The sequence below is a fragment of the Rhinolophus ferrumequinum genome, unplaced genomic scaffold (genome assembly GCF_004115265.2).
Source record: "Rhinolophus ferrumequinum isolate MPI-CBG mRhiFer1 unplaced genomic scaffold, mRhiFer1_v1.p scaffold_87_arrow_ctg1_1, whole genome shotgun sequence".
Classification (NCBI taxonomy): domain Eukaryota; kingdom Metazoa; phylum Chordata; class Mammalia; order Chiroptera; family Rhinolophidae; genus Rhinolophus; species Rhinolophus ferrumequinum.
Window position 1 is genome coordinate 674,525 of NW_022680445.1, and position 18,838 is coordinate 693,362.

At 44.0% G+C, this 18,838-nt stretch overlaps 1 protein-coding gene across 4 annotated transcripts in view; it reads right to left on the reverse strand.

Annotated features, from left to right (window-relative positions):
- Positions 1-4,122: 4,122 nt before the first annotated feature.
- UXS1 (UDP-glucuronate decarboxylase 1) overlaps positions 4,123-18,838 on the reverse strand; it is a 103,330-nt gene continuing 88,614 nt past the window's right edge. For all 4 annotated transcript variants that reach the window (XM_033102373.1, XM_033102371.1, XM_033102375.1 and 1 more), the window contains exons 11-15: positions 18,435-18,478; positions 14,711-14,771; positions 11,155-11,212; positions 8,118-8,221; positions 4,123-4,959 (exon numbers count right to left, since the gene is read on the reverse strand). In XM_033102373.1, coding sequence (XP_032958264.1) covers positions 4,828-4,959; positions 8,118-8,221; positions 11,155-11,212; positions 14,711-14,771; positions 18,435-18,478 — 399 coding nt within the window. In that variant the 3' untranslated portion in view covers positions 4,123-4,827. The remainder of the gene's footprint in view (positions 4,960-8,117; positions 8,222-11,154; positions 11,213-14,710; positions 14,772-18,434; positions 18,479-18,838) is intronic.

An 18,838-nucleotide genomic window follows, 5' to 3' on the forward strand; every position in this document is an offset into this window, starting at 1 on the left:
TTTTTTTCAATAAATATGTACAGTACTGTGAATGTATTTCTCTTCCTTATGATTTTTTGAACATTTTTTCTCTAGCTTACTTTTAAGAAAATCTCAGCAAAGAGGAGATGTAAAGAACTAAATGGAACTTTTAGAACAAAAAAATAACCAAAATAAAGATCTGGATGAATTTAACAACAGAATAGAGAGGACAAAGGAAAGAATCCATGAACTTGAAGATAAAACAATAGAAGTTAGCAACTTTGAATATAGACTGAAAAACAAAATGAACAGAAACACAAAATTTAAAATGCACCAAAATAGTTAAGACTTTAAAAAAAAAAAAAGGTTCTTGAATGAACTTTTTAAGTGACATGTAAAGAGCTTGGGAAGTTACTGTTCCATCCTAACTGCTACAAAGCAGAACAAGCTGAAAAATCAACATTTCTTCTTAGATCCAACAGAGATGAGGTCACAGGACAAATCTCTGTCCCCCAAACTAGAGAGACCAACAGGCCAGTACAGAGTCGCAACTTACTGTAAGAGCAACCTCCATGTGAACCAGGGTAGGAAAATCTAAACTGTAATGGACAAATTGCTAGAGGCTCAGTGTGGACAAGTATGAGTTTAAAAATCCAGGAGGAGTCAGTATAAGGCGACCCGACAATTTTGTGAGTTTTATCTCTAGGAGCTCAACCTGGTTCTCATACTGAAGAGTACAGAAAAATCCCCTCGTGCCTCTGGCATCAGGAAGGGAAAAGGAACGGTTCTGAACTACAACAGAGCACGGTGCTCTTCCTAATAAGGCCTGCCCTCAGGAGAAACTAGTTAACTAGGCTAACTTGCTGGGGTTATATCAGGGCCTAAATACCCTGGGGAACGGGGAAATAACACCAGCTCCCCCCCAACCCCCCAAACACTGTCCTACCTAAGGAATGGGGAAAAAAAAGATTCTTGATAATAAAATCCCTACTTTTTTTCCTCCCAGCACAGTATTACCGAACTAAAGGTTTGTTTGCCTGTTATCAAAGCCAAATGAAATACGAACAGGAGTTTGCAGCAAAGAAAGATTTATTTAAAGAAATGGCGCCAAGCCTGGGGACACAGGTGTTAGTGCTCGAAGACCTGGCTCCCCGACGACCTCTAGGGGATAGGTTGTATAGGGGCAACATCATTAGTCACGGTGGCTAAGGGAGTTGGGGTCCTGGGCTCTACTGATTGGTCGTGAAGCAGGGCCCGGTTGGGACCCCCGTCCCGTAATAGAGGCCTCCAATCCCCAGCCTCGCCTTTCCTTGACCTATGGCTTAACAAGGATCATCCCCCTGCAGCTTGGGGCCCTGTCCCACCCAGTTCCGTTTTAGAAAATTACCCTGAAACTTATGATTAATACCCTTAGGCTTATTGATCACAACCTCAGTGGTCCACCAGGCTACTCCCATCTTTGTTCCTGGGTTCCTGACTCCACCAGAATCACACTGCCAGAAGGGAGGCTCCATGCAGACCCCCGGAACTTTCAGGTAGCCTCTGGAGGAACGCCCAGGTTTTCCCTTAAATATCCCAGGCTGGTCTGAGAATGTTAAGGCAGTTTTTGGAGGTGTTAACCCTCTGCCTTCTCAGACCACCGGGGCTCAGATAATAAACGCTTATTCTATGACCCAACTCCTGTGTCGGTCTATTGGCTGAGAGGTGCAGGCACCACGAGCCCCGGACTCGGTTGCCCTTGGGTTTCCGTCGGGCTTAAGATAGGAGGCAGTTGATGATTGCATCAAGTGCTGATGTGTCATGGAGTCGTCCTGTCTGGTTTTCAGGGGATGTGGCCAGTCCTTTTGCCTCCATGGGCCTGGAGCTGAAACACAGCTGAGGTCAAGATGTTATCTTTAGTTTGACCAAAACTGTTTCTGTGGTCAACAGACCTAAGGCTTTGTTCCCAAGACTGTTTGATGCTGACCAGAATCTGATGTCCAAAGGGCTTAATGATTAAGGGAGCGGACAGTTGTGCAGTATGTGCAAAGGTGGAAGGATAAGGAAAGAAAAGCAGCAAGTGAGTCCTGGTGCTGTTAGGCTAGACAACGCCAGTTGGAATCAAGGAGAAAGAAAAAAGTCATTTTAAAAAAATGAAGTTTTTGCACGGTTACAACAGCTGTAGATTAAAAATGGCCCTTGTTCCCCAATGTGGCTAAGGTACAAGACACAGTCAAGAATTTTTAATAGAGAAAACAGATGGGTTTTCTCTGTATTAAAATTGTGGTAGTTAGAACAAAGCCCTATTGGGGTCTTTGAAACAATGTGCATCCCCACCCCTGGAATTGCAGTTCTCAGGGCAAGGCCATTTTTTAATTTCCTATCAGAGGTAACAATCAACCACTGAGAAAATCTAGGTGAAGCGCAATAGATCACTCTAATATGCAAACTGAAACCTTCAAACTCCCAGCTCCTCTGCCCAGGAAATCAGTGAGCGCTTCCCAGATTTCCCACAGTCTCTCTCATGAGACCAAATTGCGACTCACTGTCCTGGCCAGACCAGCGTTTAACTCACCTTCTAGGTGAAGAACAAAGTCAAACTCACAGATAACTAAGAACCATTAACTAGGGGCAGCTCATCCAGTGGAGACTCCACCATGACTCAAGGAGCAGCCAGGATAGGGCCCCGGGGGGCCGGGCTCAGTGTCCACCTGGCATGGTTGAAATCCAGCCTTCTTCACACCACTTCTTTCTCTTTTTGGGACATTCACATACTTAATTCAAAGTTTTCATTAATTTTCCTTTGCTGAGGGTGAATTACATATAACTCCTCTTCCACTTCTTCCTAGTACCCTGAAAATATTTTATTAAAATCATGGGGGAAAAAGTTGAACTGATGAATTCCACAGAAGAGTTCCAGAATGAGCAGGTAACCAGGTAGAATTCTGGACCTTGGGGCTCTGGGGCTCACCCCATCATCACCACACAGCTGAGGTCCGTCCACACAAGTCCCTCCTGGTTTATGCTATCTTCAACGTCTGCGTTACCATTAGCGGTTCCCAGACAAGCTTCTCAGCTCTGCTCATCCCTGCCCAATAAATGGTGCGTTACTTAGTTCCGGCCAAAATAATGACAATTAAAAATAAGAAACTGTCCTTGAGTCCTGTCTTGTTCTCTCCCACCACTTCTAATCTAGCACTGACCTAATCTAGCACTGATCCTTTGTTCTGGAAGCTTTCAGGGGAATTTAGCATGATAAAGAAAGCAAAACCACAGCTTTCTTAGCTTGGCCTCAGGGGTTCTGACTGACAAAAGATCTCCAATTAAACAATATTCCATGGTGATTCTGAAGGACAGGCAAGTCTAGTTTACCCTGGTTAGTTATGGAAACAAGTATTCTGGCCAAATGCTTGATGCTTTTATCTCTCTGGTACCAGTTCAGATTTGTTGATATCATGCAAGCAGAGCTAACTGACTTGGAAAATGTGCTGCTTTCTTAACTTACTACCATGTTTCCCCGAAAATAAGACCTAGCTGGACCATCAGCTCTAATGCGTCTTTTAGAGCAAAAATTAATTTAAGACCCGGTTTTATATTACATAAGACCCGGTCTTTATTATATTAATTATAGTATATTATATATACTATATTATTACATTATATATTATATTATATTATAATTATAATTATATTATAAGACCCAGTCTTATAGTAAAGTAAGACCGGGTCTTATATTATATTTTTGCTCCAAAAGATGCATTAGAGCTGATGGTCCGGCTAGGTCTTATTTTCAGGGAAACATGGTACAAAGGATACAAAAATCTGAACACTAAATCTTGAAAGAATTCTTAATGAAAGCAAAAGCTCTCAAAAGTTTTCACTCAATGAGCCTTAATCTCACAGATGACGACCAATGGCACCTCTTTTGCTCCATCTGGTCTGTGTTGCCAGAGGACACACAAGGACTCTAACCTTGGTAAGACCTGAAGACCTCTGTACGCAGCACTTAATGTCATATGTTAAGCGTCAGCCCACATAGCACATAAATGTTTTCAATACCCACTCATCAAATCACATATCTTACCAACCTGAACATTTTCAGAACTTTTGAAATTAAATTCTCCAATACTTTTCTAAGCATTTCAACAATGCAGAGCAGAAAGCCAACCTTTAAAACTGAAGTGAGTTTCAGTATTTTATTAAAATAGCATATTTAACCACTGTTAACCAATATTACATTAACTGTCCCCCTCCTCGAACACGCAGCACAACGCAGTAGTGACGTCAACTGTCCTTGATCACGATCACCAACAGAAATGTTTCAAAGTCAAGTTTGTAACTAAAAACTAGACCTTGCAAAAATTCTGAATTAAAAAGAAACATAAAGCTCTCAAACAGAATTCTTTTATCCACACGAAGAATAGATGCTTGTGCGCCACCCACCTGACAATACTGCTAGGTTATGTTATTTTTTCTTTATGCATAGTATAACGTCTCATTTATAGGTACCCACTTTTATAAATAAAATCGGCATTTTCACCCCATTTAATGTTCCTTTTCAGCTTCACAAAGAAACCAGTAAATAAAACTGTCAATGACAGTCACAACATATGCTCTCACAGCAAGATAAAAAACTTGAAAATATGCAGAGATGCATCTATGCTATTTTTCATAAAAAGTCAGATTTAAAAAGTGCAAGGCAAAATTTGCAGGTTTTTGAGGGGAGTTTGTAGGCACATCCACTTCCTTAAAGCAAGCTTCAGAATAAAATTCCAGTTTGTTCTTCATGACACCTGTTTAAGTCTCTCTTTAAGAAAAAATGAAAAGGAAAGAAAAATACATCCTATCAGTGTGAAACAGGGAGTCTTTGTCCCACGAATGAGGCTTTCAGTTATGGCGCGTCCGTCCTTTTTTTATTCTTGCAGGCTTTGGTTTGGGGATGTACTGATTATTTGCCTGGTACTCAAGTTCTTTCCGAAAGTAGTGAATTGCTTTGTTTAAACCTTCTTCCAGCGGGACCTGTTTAAAGAGAAAGTGAGAATGAGAGACAAGGTTGCTACTGAAAAAAACACACTGTCCCAGGCTTCACAGGAAAGAAGTGCCGACTTGTGGGTCACAATGGCAACTGGCGGATTGGGAGAGGCCAGAGGTCTTTCCAAAGCTGCCTTCAAAACACCCTGTGCAATCTGACAAGTTACACTTCTAACTGACAAAATGAGCTCTACAGCCCCAGAGACCCTGAACTACCTCTTGTGGGTTTGGTGTCTACTCCAGTTGGAACCACTCACAAAGATCACTTTTAAAATAATGTACATGTGCACCTACGTCGAGGGAAGACGCTTTGGGAAGCAGCGGTATCTGAGCCACAATTCTCCCACGCGATACTAACCCTCAGCACTTCCACCCCCACTGGCCTAAGAGGCTGAGCAGGAGAAGGACCTTATGAAAAGAAATCTTAGGGAGGAGCAGCCCTGAAGCAGAAGGGAGCAGAAATCAAATCAGCTGTGCATTGAAAGAACAAAGGGAGAAATGGGAGGGAGGCCTTGCGAAGGGGCCCTGGAAACTGGCGGGGAGCAGGGTGTGTCTGTTATCTTGATGATGGAGATGGTTTCATGTCAAAACTTATCAAATTGTACATTTCAAATTGGGCAGTTTGCTGTATGCCAATTGCATCTCAATGAAGCTGTTGAAAACAGACACACATGGGAAAATAAAGATGAATAGGACTAAAAGCTTCTTTGGACAAGATCTCTCAAATTTTTATTATGAATTAAACTATAGTAGGAAGAAACCAGTGGCTGATAAATTCCAAGAATGTTAGAATATTATACATTTAATTCCAGGCAAATGAAAATGCCCACTGCGTACATATGTCCCATAATGTAAAAGCAATAGTTACATAGTGAATGTACATTAATCTTTTTTTTTTTTTTTTTATTGGGGAACAGTGTGTTTCTCCAGGGCCCATCAGCTCCAAGTCGTCCTTCAATCTAGTTGTGGAGGACGGAGCTCAGCTCCAAATCCAGTCGCCGTTTTCAATCTTAGTTGCAGGGGGCACAGCCCACCATCCCACGTGGGAATTGAACCAGCAACCTTGTTGTTGAGAGCTCGCGCTCTAACCAACTGACCTATCCGGCCGCTCTTCCGGAAACTCAGTGGCAGCTCGTTGTCTTCAATCTAGCTGTGGAGGGCACAGCTCACTGGCCCATGTGGGAATCGAACCAGCCATCCTGTTGTTTAGAGCTCGCGCTCTAACCAACTGAGCCATCTGGCTTCCTCTAAATATTTCTTTTAAAACATAGGTTCTACTTACAAAGGGACCAATGGTAAATTGCTTCTAAGTATGACGATCTATGCTTGCTGTAACTTATTTTGTACAGCTGGTGTTGTTATATATTAGATTTTGCTAAATCTGGGCATAATCATATTTTTATTTCATTCAATATAATTCTGTGGCCTTCAGCAGATCATGTAGACATGTAGATCACAGCAGAAAATAAGGATAGGATTAGAATTCTCACATCTCTTTAAGGTTCAAGATTCTATCTTTCCACTTACTGAGTTCTGTAGTTCTCTGAAGGGTAGCAGAATATGCCACCCAAAAACAGGCCTGTAGGAGTTCAGGACATGCCACCCCAAATCTGCCACTTCAGTACACTGATGATTGTGAGCTGTAGGCACTTGAAAAACTGAAAATGCAGGGAGGGGCTTTCTCTGAAATTCCCTTATCTGCCTAAAGACAGATCCTCCAAAAATAATTCAATTGTTATAAATCCTTCTCAGGGAGTTTTCATCAGCCAAGGACACTAAAGTTGACCCGAGACAAACTCTGCCACAAACTGTCACAACTCCCATCCATTCTAAGGGGCCACTCATCTTTCCTAAAAATCATTTCCTCTCCCCTAAGAGGCTATATCCGCGCTCCTCTTTCCCTATGAAGATGGTATTTAAGCCGGAGTTCTAAGCCACCTCTTTGAGTTACTCATTTTTCCCTGGTATCTCCCATGTATACATGAGGTATACATGTTAATACACTTTTTTTTTCCTCTTGTTAATCTTTTATTACAGGGCTCTCAGCTGAGAACTCAGAAAGTTATGTCCTCCCCTACATTCCCTACTATGTACATTTTTTAAAGGTAAACAGCTCTGGACTGTGCCCCTGACCTGGAGGCATCTGCAACCCACAGGCAATGCCGAGGACGATCCTACGTTTATGGAGCACCTACTATGTGCTCCATAGGTTCTGTGGCAGCTGCTGGGGCTACACGAGCCCACATATCTCTGCCCTCAGGGAGCACACATTCTAGCAAGGCCCACGGGGGTAAGCAAGGAAGCCAAGAGGGATGGCAGAGACATGCCAGACAGTAAATGGGCTGCGCATGCTCTTGGAGATGTGGCAGCACAGGAAGGCCTCTTTAAGGAGATGGCCGTGAACTGAGACCAAAGGACAAGAGTGCAGCAGCCGTGTGCATCCCTGGGGGACACACCGCCCGGGAGGACGGGCACTCTACGCCGAGGCAGAAGAACCCCACAGCTTCCTGCAGGCCACAACAAGGGCCTGACTCAGTCTGGGAGCAATTGGAAGGTGTGGAGGTCCACCTTTTCCCTCACCTTCCATCTCTCACACTTCCACCCTGGTGTTCTGCCTACGTGGGAACTGGTGGGACTCGCTTGCCCTGGTTCCCAGCACCCTCACCCAACCCTGCACGTGCAAAGACATCCTGGGCTTTGTGGACAGTGGCAGGTCAACCACGGCTCCACACGGCCTGTGCAGCATGCGGCCCTCGCCCTCAACGCTGTCTGCATGATGACGCTCCCGTGTGTGTGTGTGTGTGTGTGTGTGTGTGTGTGTGGTGTGTGTGGCGAAAGAGAGAGAGAGAGAGAGAGAGAGAGAGAGAGAGAGAGAGAGAGAGAGAGAGAAAGAGACAGAGATTTTACAAAAGCAGAGCTCCCAGTAGGCCCAAGCCAGCTTCCCAATAACAGAAAATGAGAGAAACATGACACTAGAAGCTGTGTAATGGCCTGGAGAAAACCCTACATCTGGTCTGCCCAGATGCTGGAGCCCACTTCGCTCCACGGGGGTGGGGTGGGGGGTGTACCTAACAACGGCCGGCACTTGCGAGGGCATGGATGCAGGAGGGGGAGACCTTTCTCCCTGAGGTGTCCCCCACACTTACCACAGGCTCCCACCCCAGCATCAACTTTGCTTTTTTGATGTCTGGTTTTCTTTTCTGTGGGTCATCCTGGGCTTCAGAGAGAAACTGAATTTCACTTCCACTACCTGTTTGAAAAAGAAGAAAAGGTGAGAGAGCATCACACACCTCTAGGGATGTGACGTTTTACTAGATACATCAAAACCCCATCTGTGCAATGACGGGGGTGCAGATTGCGTGATGCATCTCTCACGGACTCCCTCAGCCACAGGAGGTACTGTACTTCTGCCCCATGAGAGCTTGGTGAGGAGCAGGTGACTCTTGCTTTACAGCCTCAATGAAACTCGAGGGCCTGCCCTCTGCTGCCAGCTCCAACACAGACCACCCACCATCAGCTGACAGGCGTGCCCACTGAGTGTGAACCCAGAATAAGTAAAAATGTCAAACGTAGTGTGTGGTCAAATGCTGTGTGCCGTTAAACGTGGCCTGTGGTCAAACATGGTGTGTGGTCGTCTAGGAAACTGCCGTCCCCACTGAGTGCCCGGGGCAGTCATGCCCTGGAGGAGGCCCTCACTTGGAATCAGGCCGGCCTTCCACTTGAGTAACCAGGGGAGTGCAGGGGGAATGACTGTGGGTTAGTTCCGGGCCGACGCCTAACAAACCCCTGGGGCCCTCAGATGCCTGCATGAGCCAGCCCTGAGCCAACATGTAAGATGTCCAGCTACCCTGTGGGAGGGACCATGTGCAGGACAGACAGCCTGGCTTGTGCAGCATCCGGGCTGGGCCCAGACCCTGCTGGCCAGCAGAACGAAGCCGAACCAGTGACCACCGGCCAGTCCTGCAGAAGAAACCCCCAGTGGAGGGCAGCCCCATTGCGGAATCTTGGACAAATAAAACCGGTGCTGTTTTCAGCCACTGCGGTTTGGGGTGGTGTGTCACACAGCCATTCACAGAAACGTGGCGGGTATCCTGTGGCCCAATCAGGCTTTAGACCAGCGCTTCTCACGCTTCAGCGTGTATGGATCACCTAAGGATTGTGTCAAATGCAGATTTTAACCCAGGAGATGCGTCAGAGTGTGCGTTTTTGTTTCTAGTGTGTGCCTGACACGCCACCCCAGGCCTCACTCTGGGTAGTGAGGTTCTAGATGGCCTCAATCCCAGCCAGCTGTTATCTGAGCACGCCCCTTCATCACTGGGATGGGGACAGACAAATTCCAAGTGGAAAAGCTGGGGAAATGGATCTGAATGGAGGCTGCTGGAGCCACAAGATGCTGCGGTTTACAGGGTGTGATCATAAAATATAGTGAATGTTTAAATTAAAAAAAAATTTATTATAGTAAAAGACACATTGCCATTAACCCCCTTCTAAATACTCCCTCTCTCTTCGAACACATTTATCCCATTGTACTTTCCACTTTCTGAAGCAGTTTTGGAAGTCTTCTTTCGTGAGTGTCCTTAGTTGCGCTGCCGTAGCTGCCTCGATGTCCTGAATCAATTCAAAACGTTCACGGTTCATCATCATTTTGACTCTGGGGAAGAGCCAGAAGTCGCACAGTGCCAGATCCAGTGAATAAGGTGGATAAGGACACACCACAAGTTTTTATTTGACAGAAATTGCCATATACCAGAAATGATGTGACATGGAGTCTTTCCATTGTGATTAAAAAACACAGTGAATGCTGCTGCCGAGTGCCAGCCAATAGAAAGGCAGGATCTGCAATATGGGAAGTGGTGCACTGACCCTTAGTAACAGCGTGTGGTTAAGTTTCAATTTGTTCGGTGCAGTCAGTGGAGTGTGAGCTATGGTTGAGAGAAGATGTGTTTTAAAGTGTGCCCTAAATAATCCTCCATCATGACCATGCTTCGTGTCACACATCACTTCCGGTACAGGGCAATTTGTCAAATAAAAACATTATGGTGTGTGCTCATCCACCTTATTTACCAGATCTGGCACCATGCGACTTCTGGCTCTTCCCCAAAGTCAAAATGATTCAGGACATCGAGGCCGCCATGAGAGTGAAAGTAAAGACACTCACGAAAGAGGACTTGCAGAACTGCTTCAGAGAGTGGCAAGAACAATGGGATAAGTGTGTTTGAAGTGAGGGGGAGCATTTTGAGGAGGAGTAATGGCAGTGTGTCTTTTACTGTAATAACTTTTTTCTAATTTAAACATTCACTGTACAGTTCGATCACACCTTGTATGTCTAAGGAAGACCATCTCCTCTCCATCCAGCTGTCCAGAGTTGATGGAAACAATGCTGGTAGACGATAGTACAATGCCAGGAAGGACAACCCTGAAGAATCAATCCAGCTAAGTGAAGGGTCTGGACAGCCCCCTCAGAATATCCTACAACACAGTCATCCCCTTTCTAGCCAACTACACTCCAATCTGGTCTTGTCTTGACTCAAATTTCTCAATCACCTCTGGAAAACAGACACTATCCCCCCACACCTGAACCCAAGAACCAGATTTCCCAGAGTTATCGTAAGCCTGCTTATGTGACAAAGGGGATACCCAGGGCATGTCTGCAACCCAAGGACTGGCTGAAAATACTAAACTTCTTATGGCTGAAGAGCACACCCTGGCTGGGCTACTCCCAGGGTCTGCATTACTTCCAACATTTCACGGCTGGCTGGCCAGAGCTGTAAACCGGACGTGAAACTGTAAACAGATTCCATCAGAAACACACAAGCTGCTGTGCCTCTCATGCTCTTTGGAATTCCACGCTCGCCACTGCCAGTGCTTGGAAATCAAACGACTGTCAGCTCTGCAGAATGATCTAACATCACCACGTCTTAAGCACTGGGAACAAAACTGTTCTTCCCACACAGACCTGCAATTATAAAGGTGAACAAAACCCACCTCCTTTCCCACCCCCTTCCCTTTATCTTTCCATTTCTTAATTAAAGAATCAGAAAATAATTAAGTGCTCCTGATAAAGTTCTGCTTTTTATCCAATTCAATTAGCTTGTATTAATTACACATTTTCAAGTCAAGGTGTTTTAACTGATATGGTTAAGTGCAGGCGGTTTCACTCAGGAAGGTGTTTGTCCTACTTACCAACAAGATTTTTAATTAACTGAGCAAATTCTAGGATTGTGTGTTCTTCTGGGTTCCCCTGAGGAAGAAACAGGTTCTGGTTACAAGTGTAATTGCAACAGCAGACACCACTACCCACACACATGCATGTCTTCAAAGGTGTCCTGGGCTGACCAGTGTCTCTGGAAGTCACCAGGCTCGTGACTCATGTTTCACTGGGTGCTTAGCTGTTCAAGATGATTACTTCTCCTGGCGAAGTGCTGAACTGCACCTGCCCTCACCTGTGTCCTCTAGACTGTCTGCTGACAAGAACACCCTTTAGCAAGCTCAAGAATATCTAATGTGCACACATTCCCTGACGGGAGTTACCACAACAGAGAATTTCTGTATCTAACGTCACTGGAACTGCAATGTCACTTTGCATAAAAGTTTGATTCTACAAAATTAGCTCTCCTAAGATAATTTATTTCTGTTCACTGTGTGAACAACTTAGACAATAAAGACCTTGCAAACTTGTATGTGAAAATTGTAACAGAACTGAAATGCACTCACAGATGAGGGTTCTGGGCAAGCTGGAGGGAAAGTGAGTGGACTTTTGAGGGCGGGGGGAGGCTTTAAGGAAAGCCATTTTCTCCTTTTCTTCCTCCCATCACGTATTGTGGCAGCCACGGCCCATCTTCCATCCCCAAATTCCTACGGATTCGCTGCTACCCCATCATGAGAGACCACCAAACAGTTTCGCAGTTATATGTCCTAAATACTCTTCATGCCCCATTTCCTAGTTTAGTCTAAATCTAGAAGGTAAAAGAGGCAGGCAGGAAGCCTGGGCCTAACATAAGAAAGGGCTGCTTAGTAAAGTGGAGTGATGGGAATTTGGGAGAAAGTGGCCCTGTCTGTCAGGGCTATTGGCAGGCACACTCTTCAGACTTTAGGGAGGACAGGTTTCTACAAGAGATGGGAGCTCCCAAATGTCCCTGTACAAAGGCCCCCTCCGAAAAGAAGAGAGAAAGAACATGGTATCTAAAGAAAAGAGATCACGGACAACATGCACATTTTAAAGGGCATGTAATGAAAACCCAAGGGTAAGGCTGGCATGTCCTTCACAGTGGCAGGTCGGTAAATACTCGAAATAAACTGAGGCTTGCAAGACATGTCTCATTCAGTTTTTAATTGCATATTTGTTCAAAAGCGCGTGAAGGAAGCGCTGGCTGGGTGCTTGCAGCCACCGGTACCCCTTATTCGGTTAATAGTTCCACAAGGGAGGAAACCCACCAGGGCCCCTTCTTTCCTTATTTGGTAAGAGCTCACTCCCAACTCAGTGCGCAATGCATGCGATGGTATGTGCTGAAGTCTGCTGGCTACAAAGTACAAGGAAAGGTTTCCAGGTGAAGTGGTTTCCAAAAAATAAGCAGGTGTGGCCACATCTGTCCTTAACACTGCAGGAAGCAGGAGAGGTAGTTTGGGAAAAGCACCTGCAACAGACTCCTGGGCTCTGTCAAGGTGCTAAGGTGGCTCTCATGTCAGTTGCCATCGACAGATTAGAGTCTCTCGAATGCTGGGCAGTCTACACTGGACACCTCCCATTTGAAACGAGACTGAATGAAACCATTCAGAGGACAGCGGCTAAAAGGGTAAGAGGGCTCGGGCGTGACATGAACTCTGGCTAAAACAGCTGAGAGGAGATGACCCAGGGGGCACGACCTTGCCTTTGGAGGCCTTGGGAAGCTATCGCACAGCAGCGGCATGAGACCTGCTCTGCATGGCCCCGTACGCAGACAAGTAAGGCCAGCAAGTGGGCATCCAGAGAATGAGATTTTAGTCCTAAACATAAGGAAAAACTTTCTGTCACCCAGACCTGGCCAAGGACAGAGTGAATGGCCTTGAGGAGAAGCAAGTTCACCAGCACTGCGTGTGTCTAAGGCAGGGCACGAGAAGCTCACCAGCCTTCCCACAGGAGACGCTGGGAGTGCAGCACGAGGGTGGTCTGTGCGGCCGGATCACTGATGTGACCAGTACCTGGGAGACTTTCTCTTTCTTTTGAATATATCTCAATTTATTAAAAATATTAAGTTTTTAATGTTTGATGTATACAAAGTAATAATTATAAATTAGTTTAAATGCAGCAATGAAATGCAAGTACTTCCAGATTTAATAGTAATAATGAACACATACAAAAAATGCTTTCTCTTATGACAGTCTATTAAAAAAACACAAAAAACTGTGGATATTAAGATAAACCCTCCACTAATTCTGTAAACATGAAGTTCATGATTTTTGAACTATGCGGAACATTTGCTTGAGAAACAAATCTTTTCAGGGACCCAAAGAGGTAGACAAGATACTGAAGAGTGAAAGCAGAGACAACAGCGGGCAGAGGCCTAGCGGCTTAGTCCTTAAATACACATATGCTGGTTTTACTAGCTCTCCCCTTTCTAGAGGGAGGGTAAGCAGCAATCAGAACAAATGAATAAAACGACCGCGGATCCTTGAATTCCACCAGTTGTTTTCTTTTTACTTTTCCCACTCAACTTTGTTTTTTCTAATTTCTTTTTATTTTTCAATTATAGTTGACATTCAGTACTATTTTATATTAGTTTCAGGTGTACAGTGTAGTGGTTAGACATTTATATAACTTATGAAGTGATCCCCTTGAATAGTCTAGTACCCACCTGGCTCTATACGTAATACATAATTACCATTTATTGATTATATTCCTTATGCTGTACTTTACATCCCCATGATTATTTTGTAACTATTAGTTTGTACTTCTTAATCCCTTCACCTTTTTCATCCTGTTCCCCATCCCCCATGCCCCCATCTATCATCCCAACAAATCTAGTACCCATCTGACATCATACACAGTTATGACAGTATTGTTGACTAAATTCCTTATGCTCTACCCTTCATCCCCGTAGCTGTTATTACTTTGTAACAACCAATTTGTGCTTCTTAATCCCTTCCCCTTTTTCCACCCACACCCCTATCCCCTTCCCCTCTGGCAACCATCAGTTTGTTCTCTGTATCTATGAGTCTGTTTCTGTTTTGTTTATTTTGTTCTTTAGATGCCACATATAAGTGAGATCATATGGTATGTGTCTCTCTCCGTCTGACTTATTTCACTTAGTATAATACCCTCTAGGTCCATCCATGTTGCCAGAAATGGTAAGATTTCATTTTTTTATGGCTGAGTGGAAAACTATCTTAACCACCTCCATCTCTCAAATCTCATTTAATCAAGTATTATAAAAAGTGTCCATACAATAAATGATGGAGAAAGGAGTACACACAGAAACATGTCCATCTACTAAAGGCTTTACAAGTTTTTAGACCTGGGCTCTTCAGGTGGACAAAGTTGCTTTAGTGCTTATTACGTTGTTCATTATGTCTTACAGACGTTTTACTTCTTTATAATCTCTTGCTTTGTTTTACTTTGTGTTTGTTTGTTTTTTCTCTAGTATTCAGAAAGCAACAAACACACACGCTCTACTGATGTGTGCTGATGGCAAATAAAGCAAAGCCTGGAGCGTTCTCTCCAGAGCCTATGAGCGGCTCTGCAGGGAGGCGAGGACGCACTTACCAGGTTGACCGGGCTGCTGACGTTGCTGTTCATGAGAGCCACCAGGCCATTCACCAGGTCACTAGGAAAGAAGAGAGGCCAGCTAAGGTGCCGCCTGCGCGCCCCAGACACGCGGCACCTCCCGGAAGGAAACCAAAACCCAATGGAAAACTGGATGTCAAAATAAAATCCTGCGAATAAGAGGGTGTTGAGAATGCTGAAGTACTCATGGATGAAATGACATGACATCTGGGATTGGCTTTCAGTAGGTGGGGTGTACATGGCTGAACAGGAAGGAGCTGAGTGACGGGACTGAGAGCTCTACGTTTATAAATTTCTGAAATCCTTTAACAATTAGAAAATAAAAATACATTCAAATAGTCACACACGCTAATTTTCTGAAATCCTCTACCAATTAAAGTGTAAGAATACATTAAAAAACCCCCAAAATGGAGTTGATACAAGTTTTTGATGAAAGTCCACATGACATGAGAACCTAGGTAGCTGGCCCATACGAAAGCAGATGATTAAAAAAAAAAAAAAAGATACACTTAAATGAAAGAACTCCCGTATCTAATTCCCATACTGGCAAAGCACAGGTAAAGCCAAACAATACCAAGTGTTGAAATAAACCGGACCTTTGCTCCCTCCTCCCTCAAGCTTCAGTTTGCACTCCCACCCCCACCCCCACCCCAACACCTTGTATGAACCGGTCAGGGGTATCAGGATGTTGCAAATGGATCGTGAGTGACTGGGCCATGGAGGTGGAGATAAGTAAGCAAATTTTCGCTTACCAAGGTTTGGTTCTTATTTTCAGAAGCTTTAAAGTGTGGCTCTGTTAAAAAAAAGTTACTTCGTAAAAATGACACCTCACTGCCATACACAAGCACTTGCTCTAAGTCTATGTTCATCAGCTATATTTCTTAGAAGACTGTTCAAGTTCAGTTCTGGTGGTGCAAATGAAGTGTTTTCAAACCTTTCCCTCCTCCTCCTCCATCACTACCAGTTAAGCAGCAGGTTACTGTGGCAACCTGGCAAAAGAAAACCTCAGGTCTGGCTTTCCTTTTCATTGAAAACATTTTTGGGGGGTGGGGTATTTATTAAATAAACTACTTGATGGGTTTCTGTTTATAACAAATGGATATTTTCTACGAACATGCCTAAAATCTGTTCTATTCTTACAGATCAAGCACAAATGCAAATAACTGGTGACTTTGGGTGACTTCTCTTGTCTAGAAACTGGCAAAAAGTCACTTCATCACTATGGCAGTAACTATTACATCACAGCACATTCTCTTATGGCACATGTCTCTGCATATTCGTAAAAAGACATTAAAAGCTGCCATGCAGTAGCATCCACGATCATTTTTAATATTGATGCTGGGAGGCGGGTCCACATTAAGCTGGAAGATGACCGACTCCTATGCAAACTCATTGGGGGAGAGGGGTGGGCCATGCATCTTGTATGTACATAAACTGGCAACTTTTAAGGTCAAAATTGCATAGATCACACTCATTTAACCTGAAGCTCTTTAACAGTGTCATTTTGACAAAGTGACTTTTAAAAAAATATAGCATGCCCTTGTTATGTGGATGAGGACGTAACCTGACCATGAAAATCAAACACAGTCATGCCAGGATGTCAATGCGTATGACCTCAACCTCAGGAACCATGAAATGCTGCTTCAAGGCAATCATACATTTTGAAGACAGATTTAAACAGTCAGGGAGAGCCAGATTCAGATGTTGTATATTTTTAACTGGAGTAAAAAGATTCTCAGTTTCTAAAAAATAGCTTATTAAAAGTAGCAAAACTTTGGTACATTAACTCTCTTTAACTCTCTCAGCTAAGTCCTGAGTAACTAAAAGTGGAAGGCAGGAAAGCCCTGTCCTGAGTTTGATGGCCTCATGAAGCCTCATTATCTCCGACTCAGCTAACATGAGATGAAGAGATTACCATCGGAGCAGGGGAGTAAATGACAGCACAGTATCATGAAGAAAGGGCTATCAATAGCACTTCCGAGGAAACAGCTTAAGCCCTGTTCCCAAGCTGTTTGTTGGCGACTGAATCGACAGCCACACCTGTCAGCCTGTGCTGGTTAGAGCAGGCTGGGAAGCATGGCCACATTTGTCCTGGGATGGTATACAGCAGGTGTATCACAGAATTCTTAAAATATTACAATTACTCGCCAAAAAAAAAAAAAGTATCTGAGACTACTTTCAATACTTTCGTATCTGATTGATGCCTTTGAAACAATGAGAACAGAAGGATGGGCCCTGACTTCCCTTTTACCCAGTCTCACTGTTATTTCCAGAGGTGTTACAGCTGGAGAAGCATGGGGAACACTGATGAGGTGGTTCAAGAAAATTCAATGGCACTGGAGATTGCAAGACTCCCTCAAGAAAGCGCACAGAGTTGGGGAGGTGGGCAAAGGAGGGTGGGGTGAAAACGTATTATTATGAAAAGATGGTACTCAATACACAGAAGTCCAATTAATATGGTCACAACACAGAAATGTGCCCTGACAGTTTTCTCTGAGCACATGGTGTCTGGGTTAAGTGCTTTGAAATGAAAACAATCCTGAAGGAGGGGCAGCTGCCATTTCCTGGTTAAATCCCTTCTTAGAATATTTGGAAAACAAAGTGGGCCCATTATATTACACTCCCAAGATTTTGTCCCTCTAGGCAAGACACTGATGGGTGAGGAGAAAAAAATACTGACTGTTACATACATTTATTCAGAGTTTTCTTTTGGACTAAATGTGAAAATTCACATACAACACTTTTGGAAAAAATCGACAGTAGTTGTTTTAAGTATTTTTTTTTTTTAACTAGCAGTTCCATTTCTTAAAGAGACTTCTACCCTGAAACCTCACATAATCAGACAAATGTCTGTGTCATTGCTCTGGCTGAGGTGGGATGGGGGCTGCCCAGACCTGCACCCCTACTTCACCCTACAGCACCCCGGGGTGGCCTCAGGACACCAGGAATAGCATTTTCTGACTGATATGCATTATAGGGTATTTGCACTGAAAACTGAAAATATATGGTGTCAAAATATAGAACTGGATTTTACAATGATTTAGGATACTACAAACATGCAGAGTTCACAGCAACTGTGTCACATGGGAAAGTATTTTGGTATATGTAACATATATGGTAACTCTTTTTTCAGAACCCAAACTACATTTTAAAATTAGTCACCAACTGAACTGACCAACAGAAAACTAGATTTATGAGGATTACCAAGAAGACAATGAAAATTACCATGTAAGACTATTCAGCAAAATTCTTAAATATATTTTTATGTGCATTTAGTTTCAGCACAAAATTTGACAACATTAGGTGAGGACAATCTCATCCACCCCTGAAAGTCATGTTTAAAATGGGTCTGATTTCTGAATCTGTAGGTTTCATGGATGATTAAGGCCAAATCTTGAGTTGGCCTGAACGAAAACCATCATTACCTCAAAGCTGGGCAAGTTTACCTAGCGAACACTAGGTGGCAGTAAAGGATTAGCACATGAGTCATAAGTCAGGGACATGATGTCAACTTTTTAACTTTAAACAGAGAACCAAATGAGCTTTTCCATCTTAAAATTAAAATGTACTTTTCACCAAGCCACATTGCTAGAGTTGTGAAGACAATTACTGTATACAACAGACACTGCTTGTTCAGTCTGCACCAGCACTGCTGGAATCACCAAGAAGGCCGGGTTGCCCACAGCAGGCCCACCTGTCTTACCTGACGTACTGGAAGGCCCTGGTCTGCGACCCGGATCCGTACACCTAGGAGGAAACCGACAGTTAGACCTCACATTGCGTGCTTCCAGATTATGTCTGAAGGCTGAGAAGGTGGCAGAAATACTTATGTGTGTAAATGTATATGTATAAAGTTTTTCCTCAAAGGACACTATCAGACAGAGTCAGCTATTAGTCTTACGACGTGTCAGGTTCTGGGACAGGATCTGCATGGCCAACACGAACAATACTCAGTACCTTTCACCGGGTTCTCCACCGTGCTGCCCATCAGGACAGCTGGGCACTACACCAGAGCAGGGCTCAGAACGTCTGGGAGGAGGCCGGCATCTGGGTATTTTTACAACTAGTTCCCTGGGTGACTCTGATGTGCGGCCAAGGTCGAGAAGC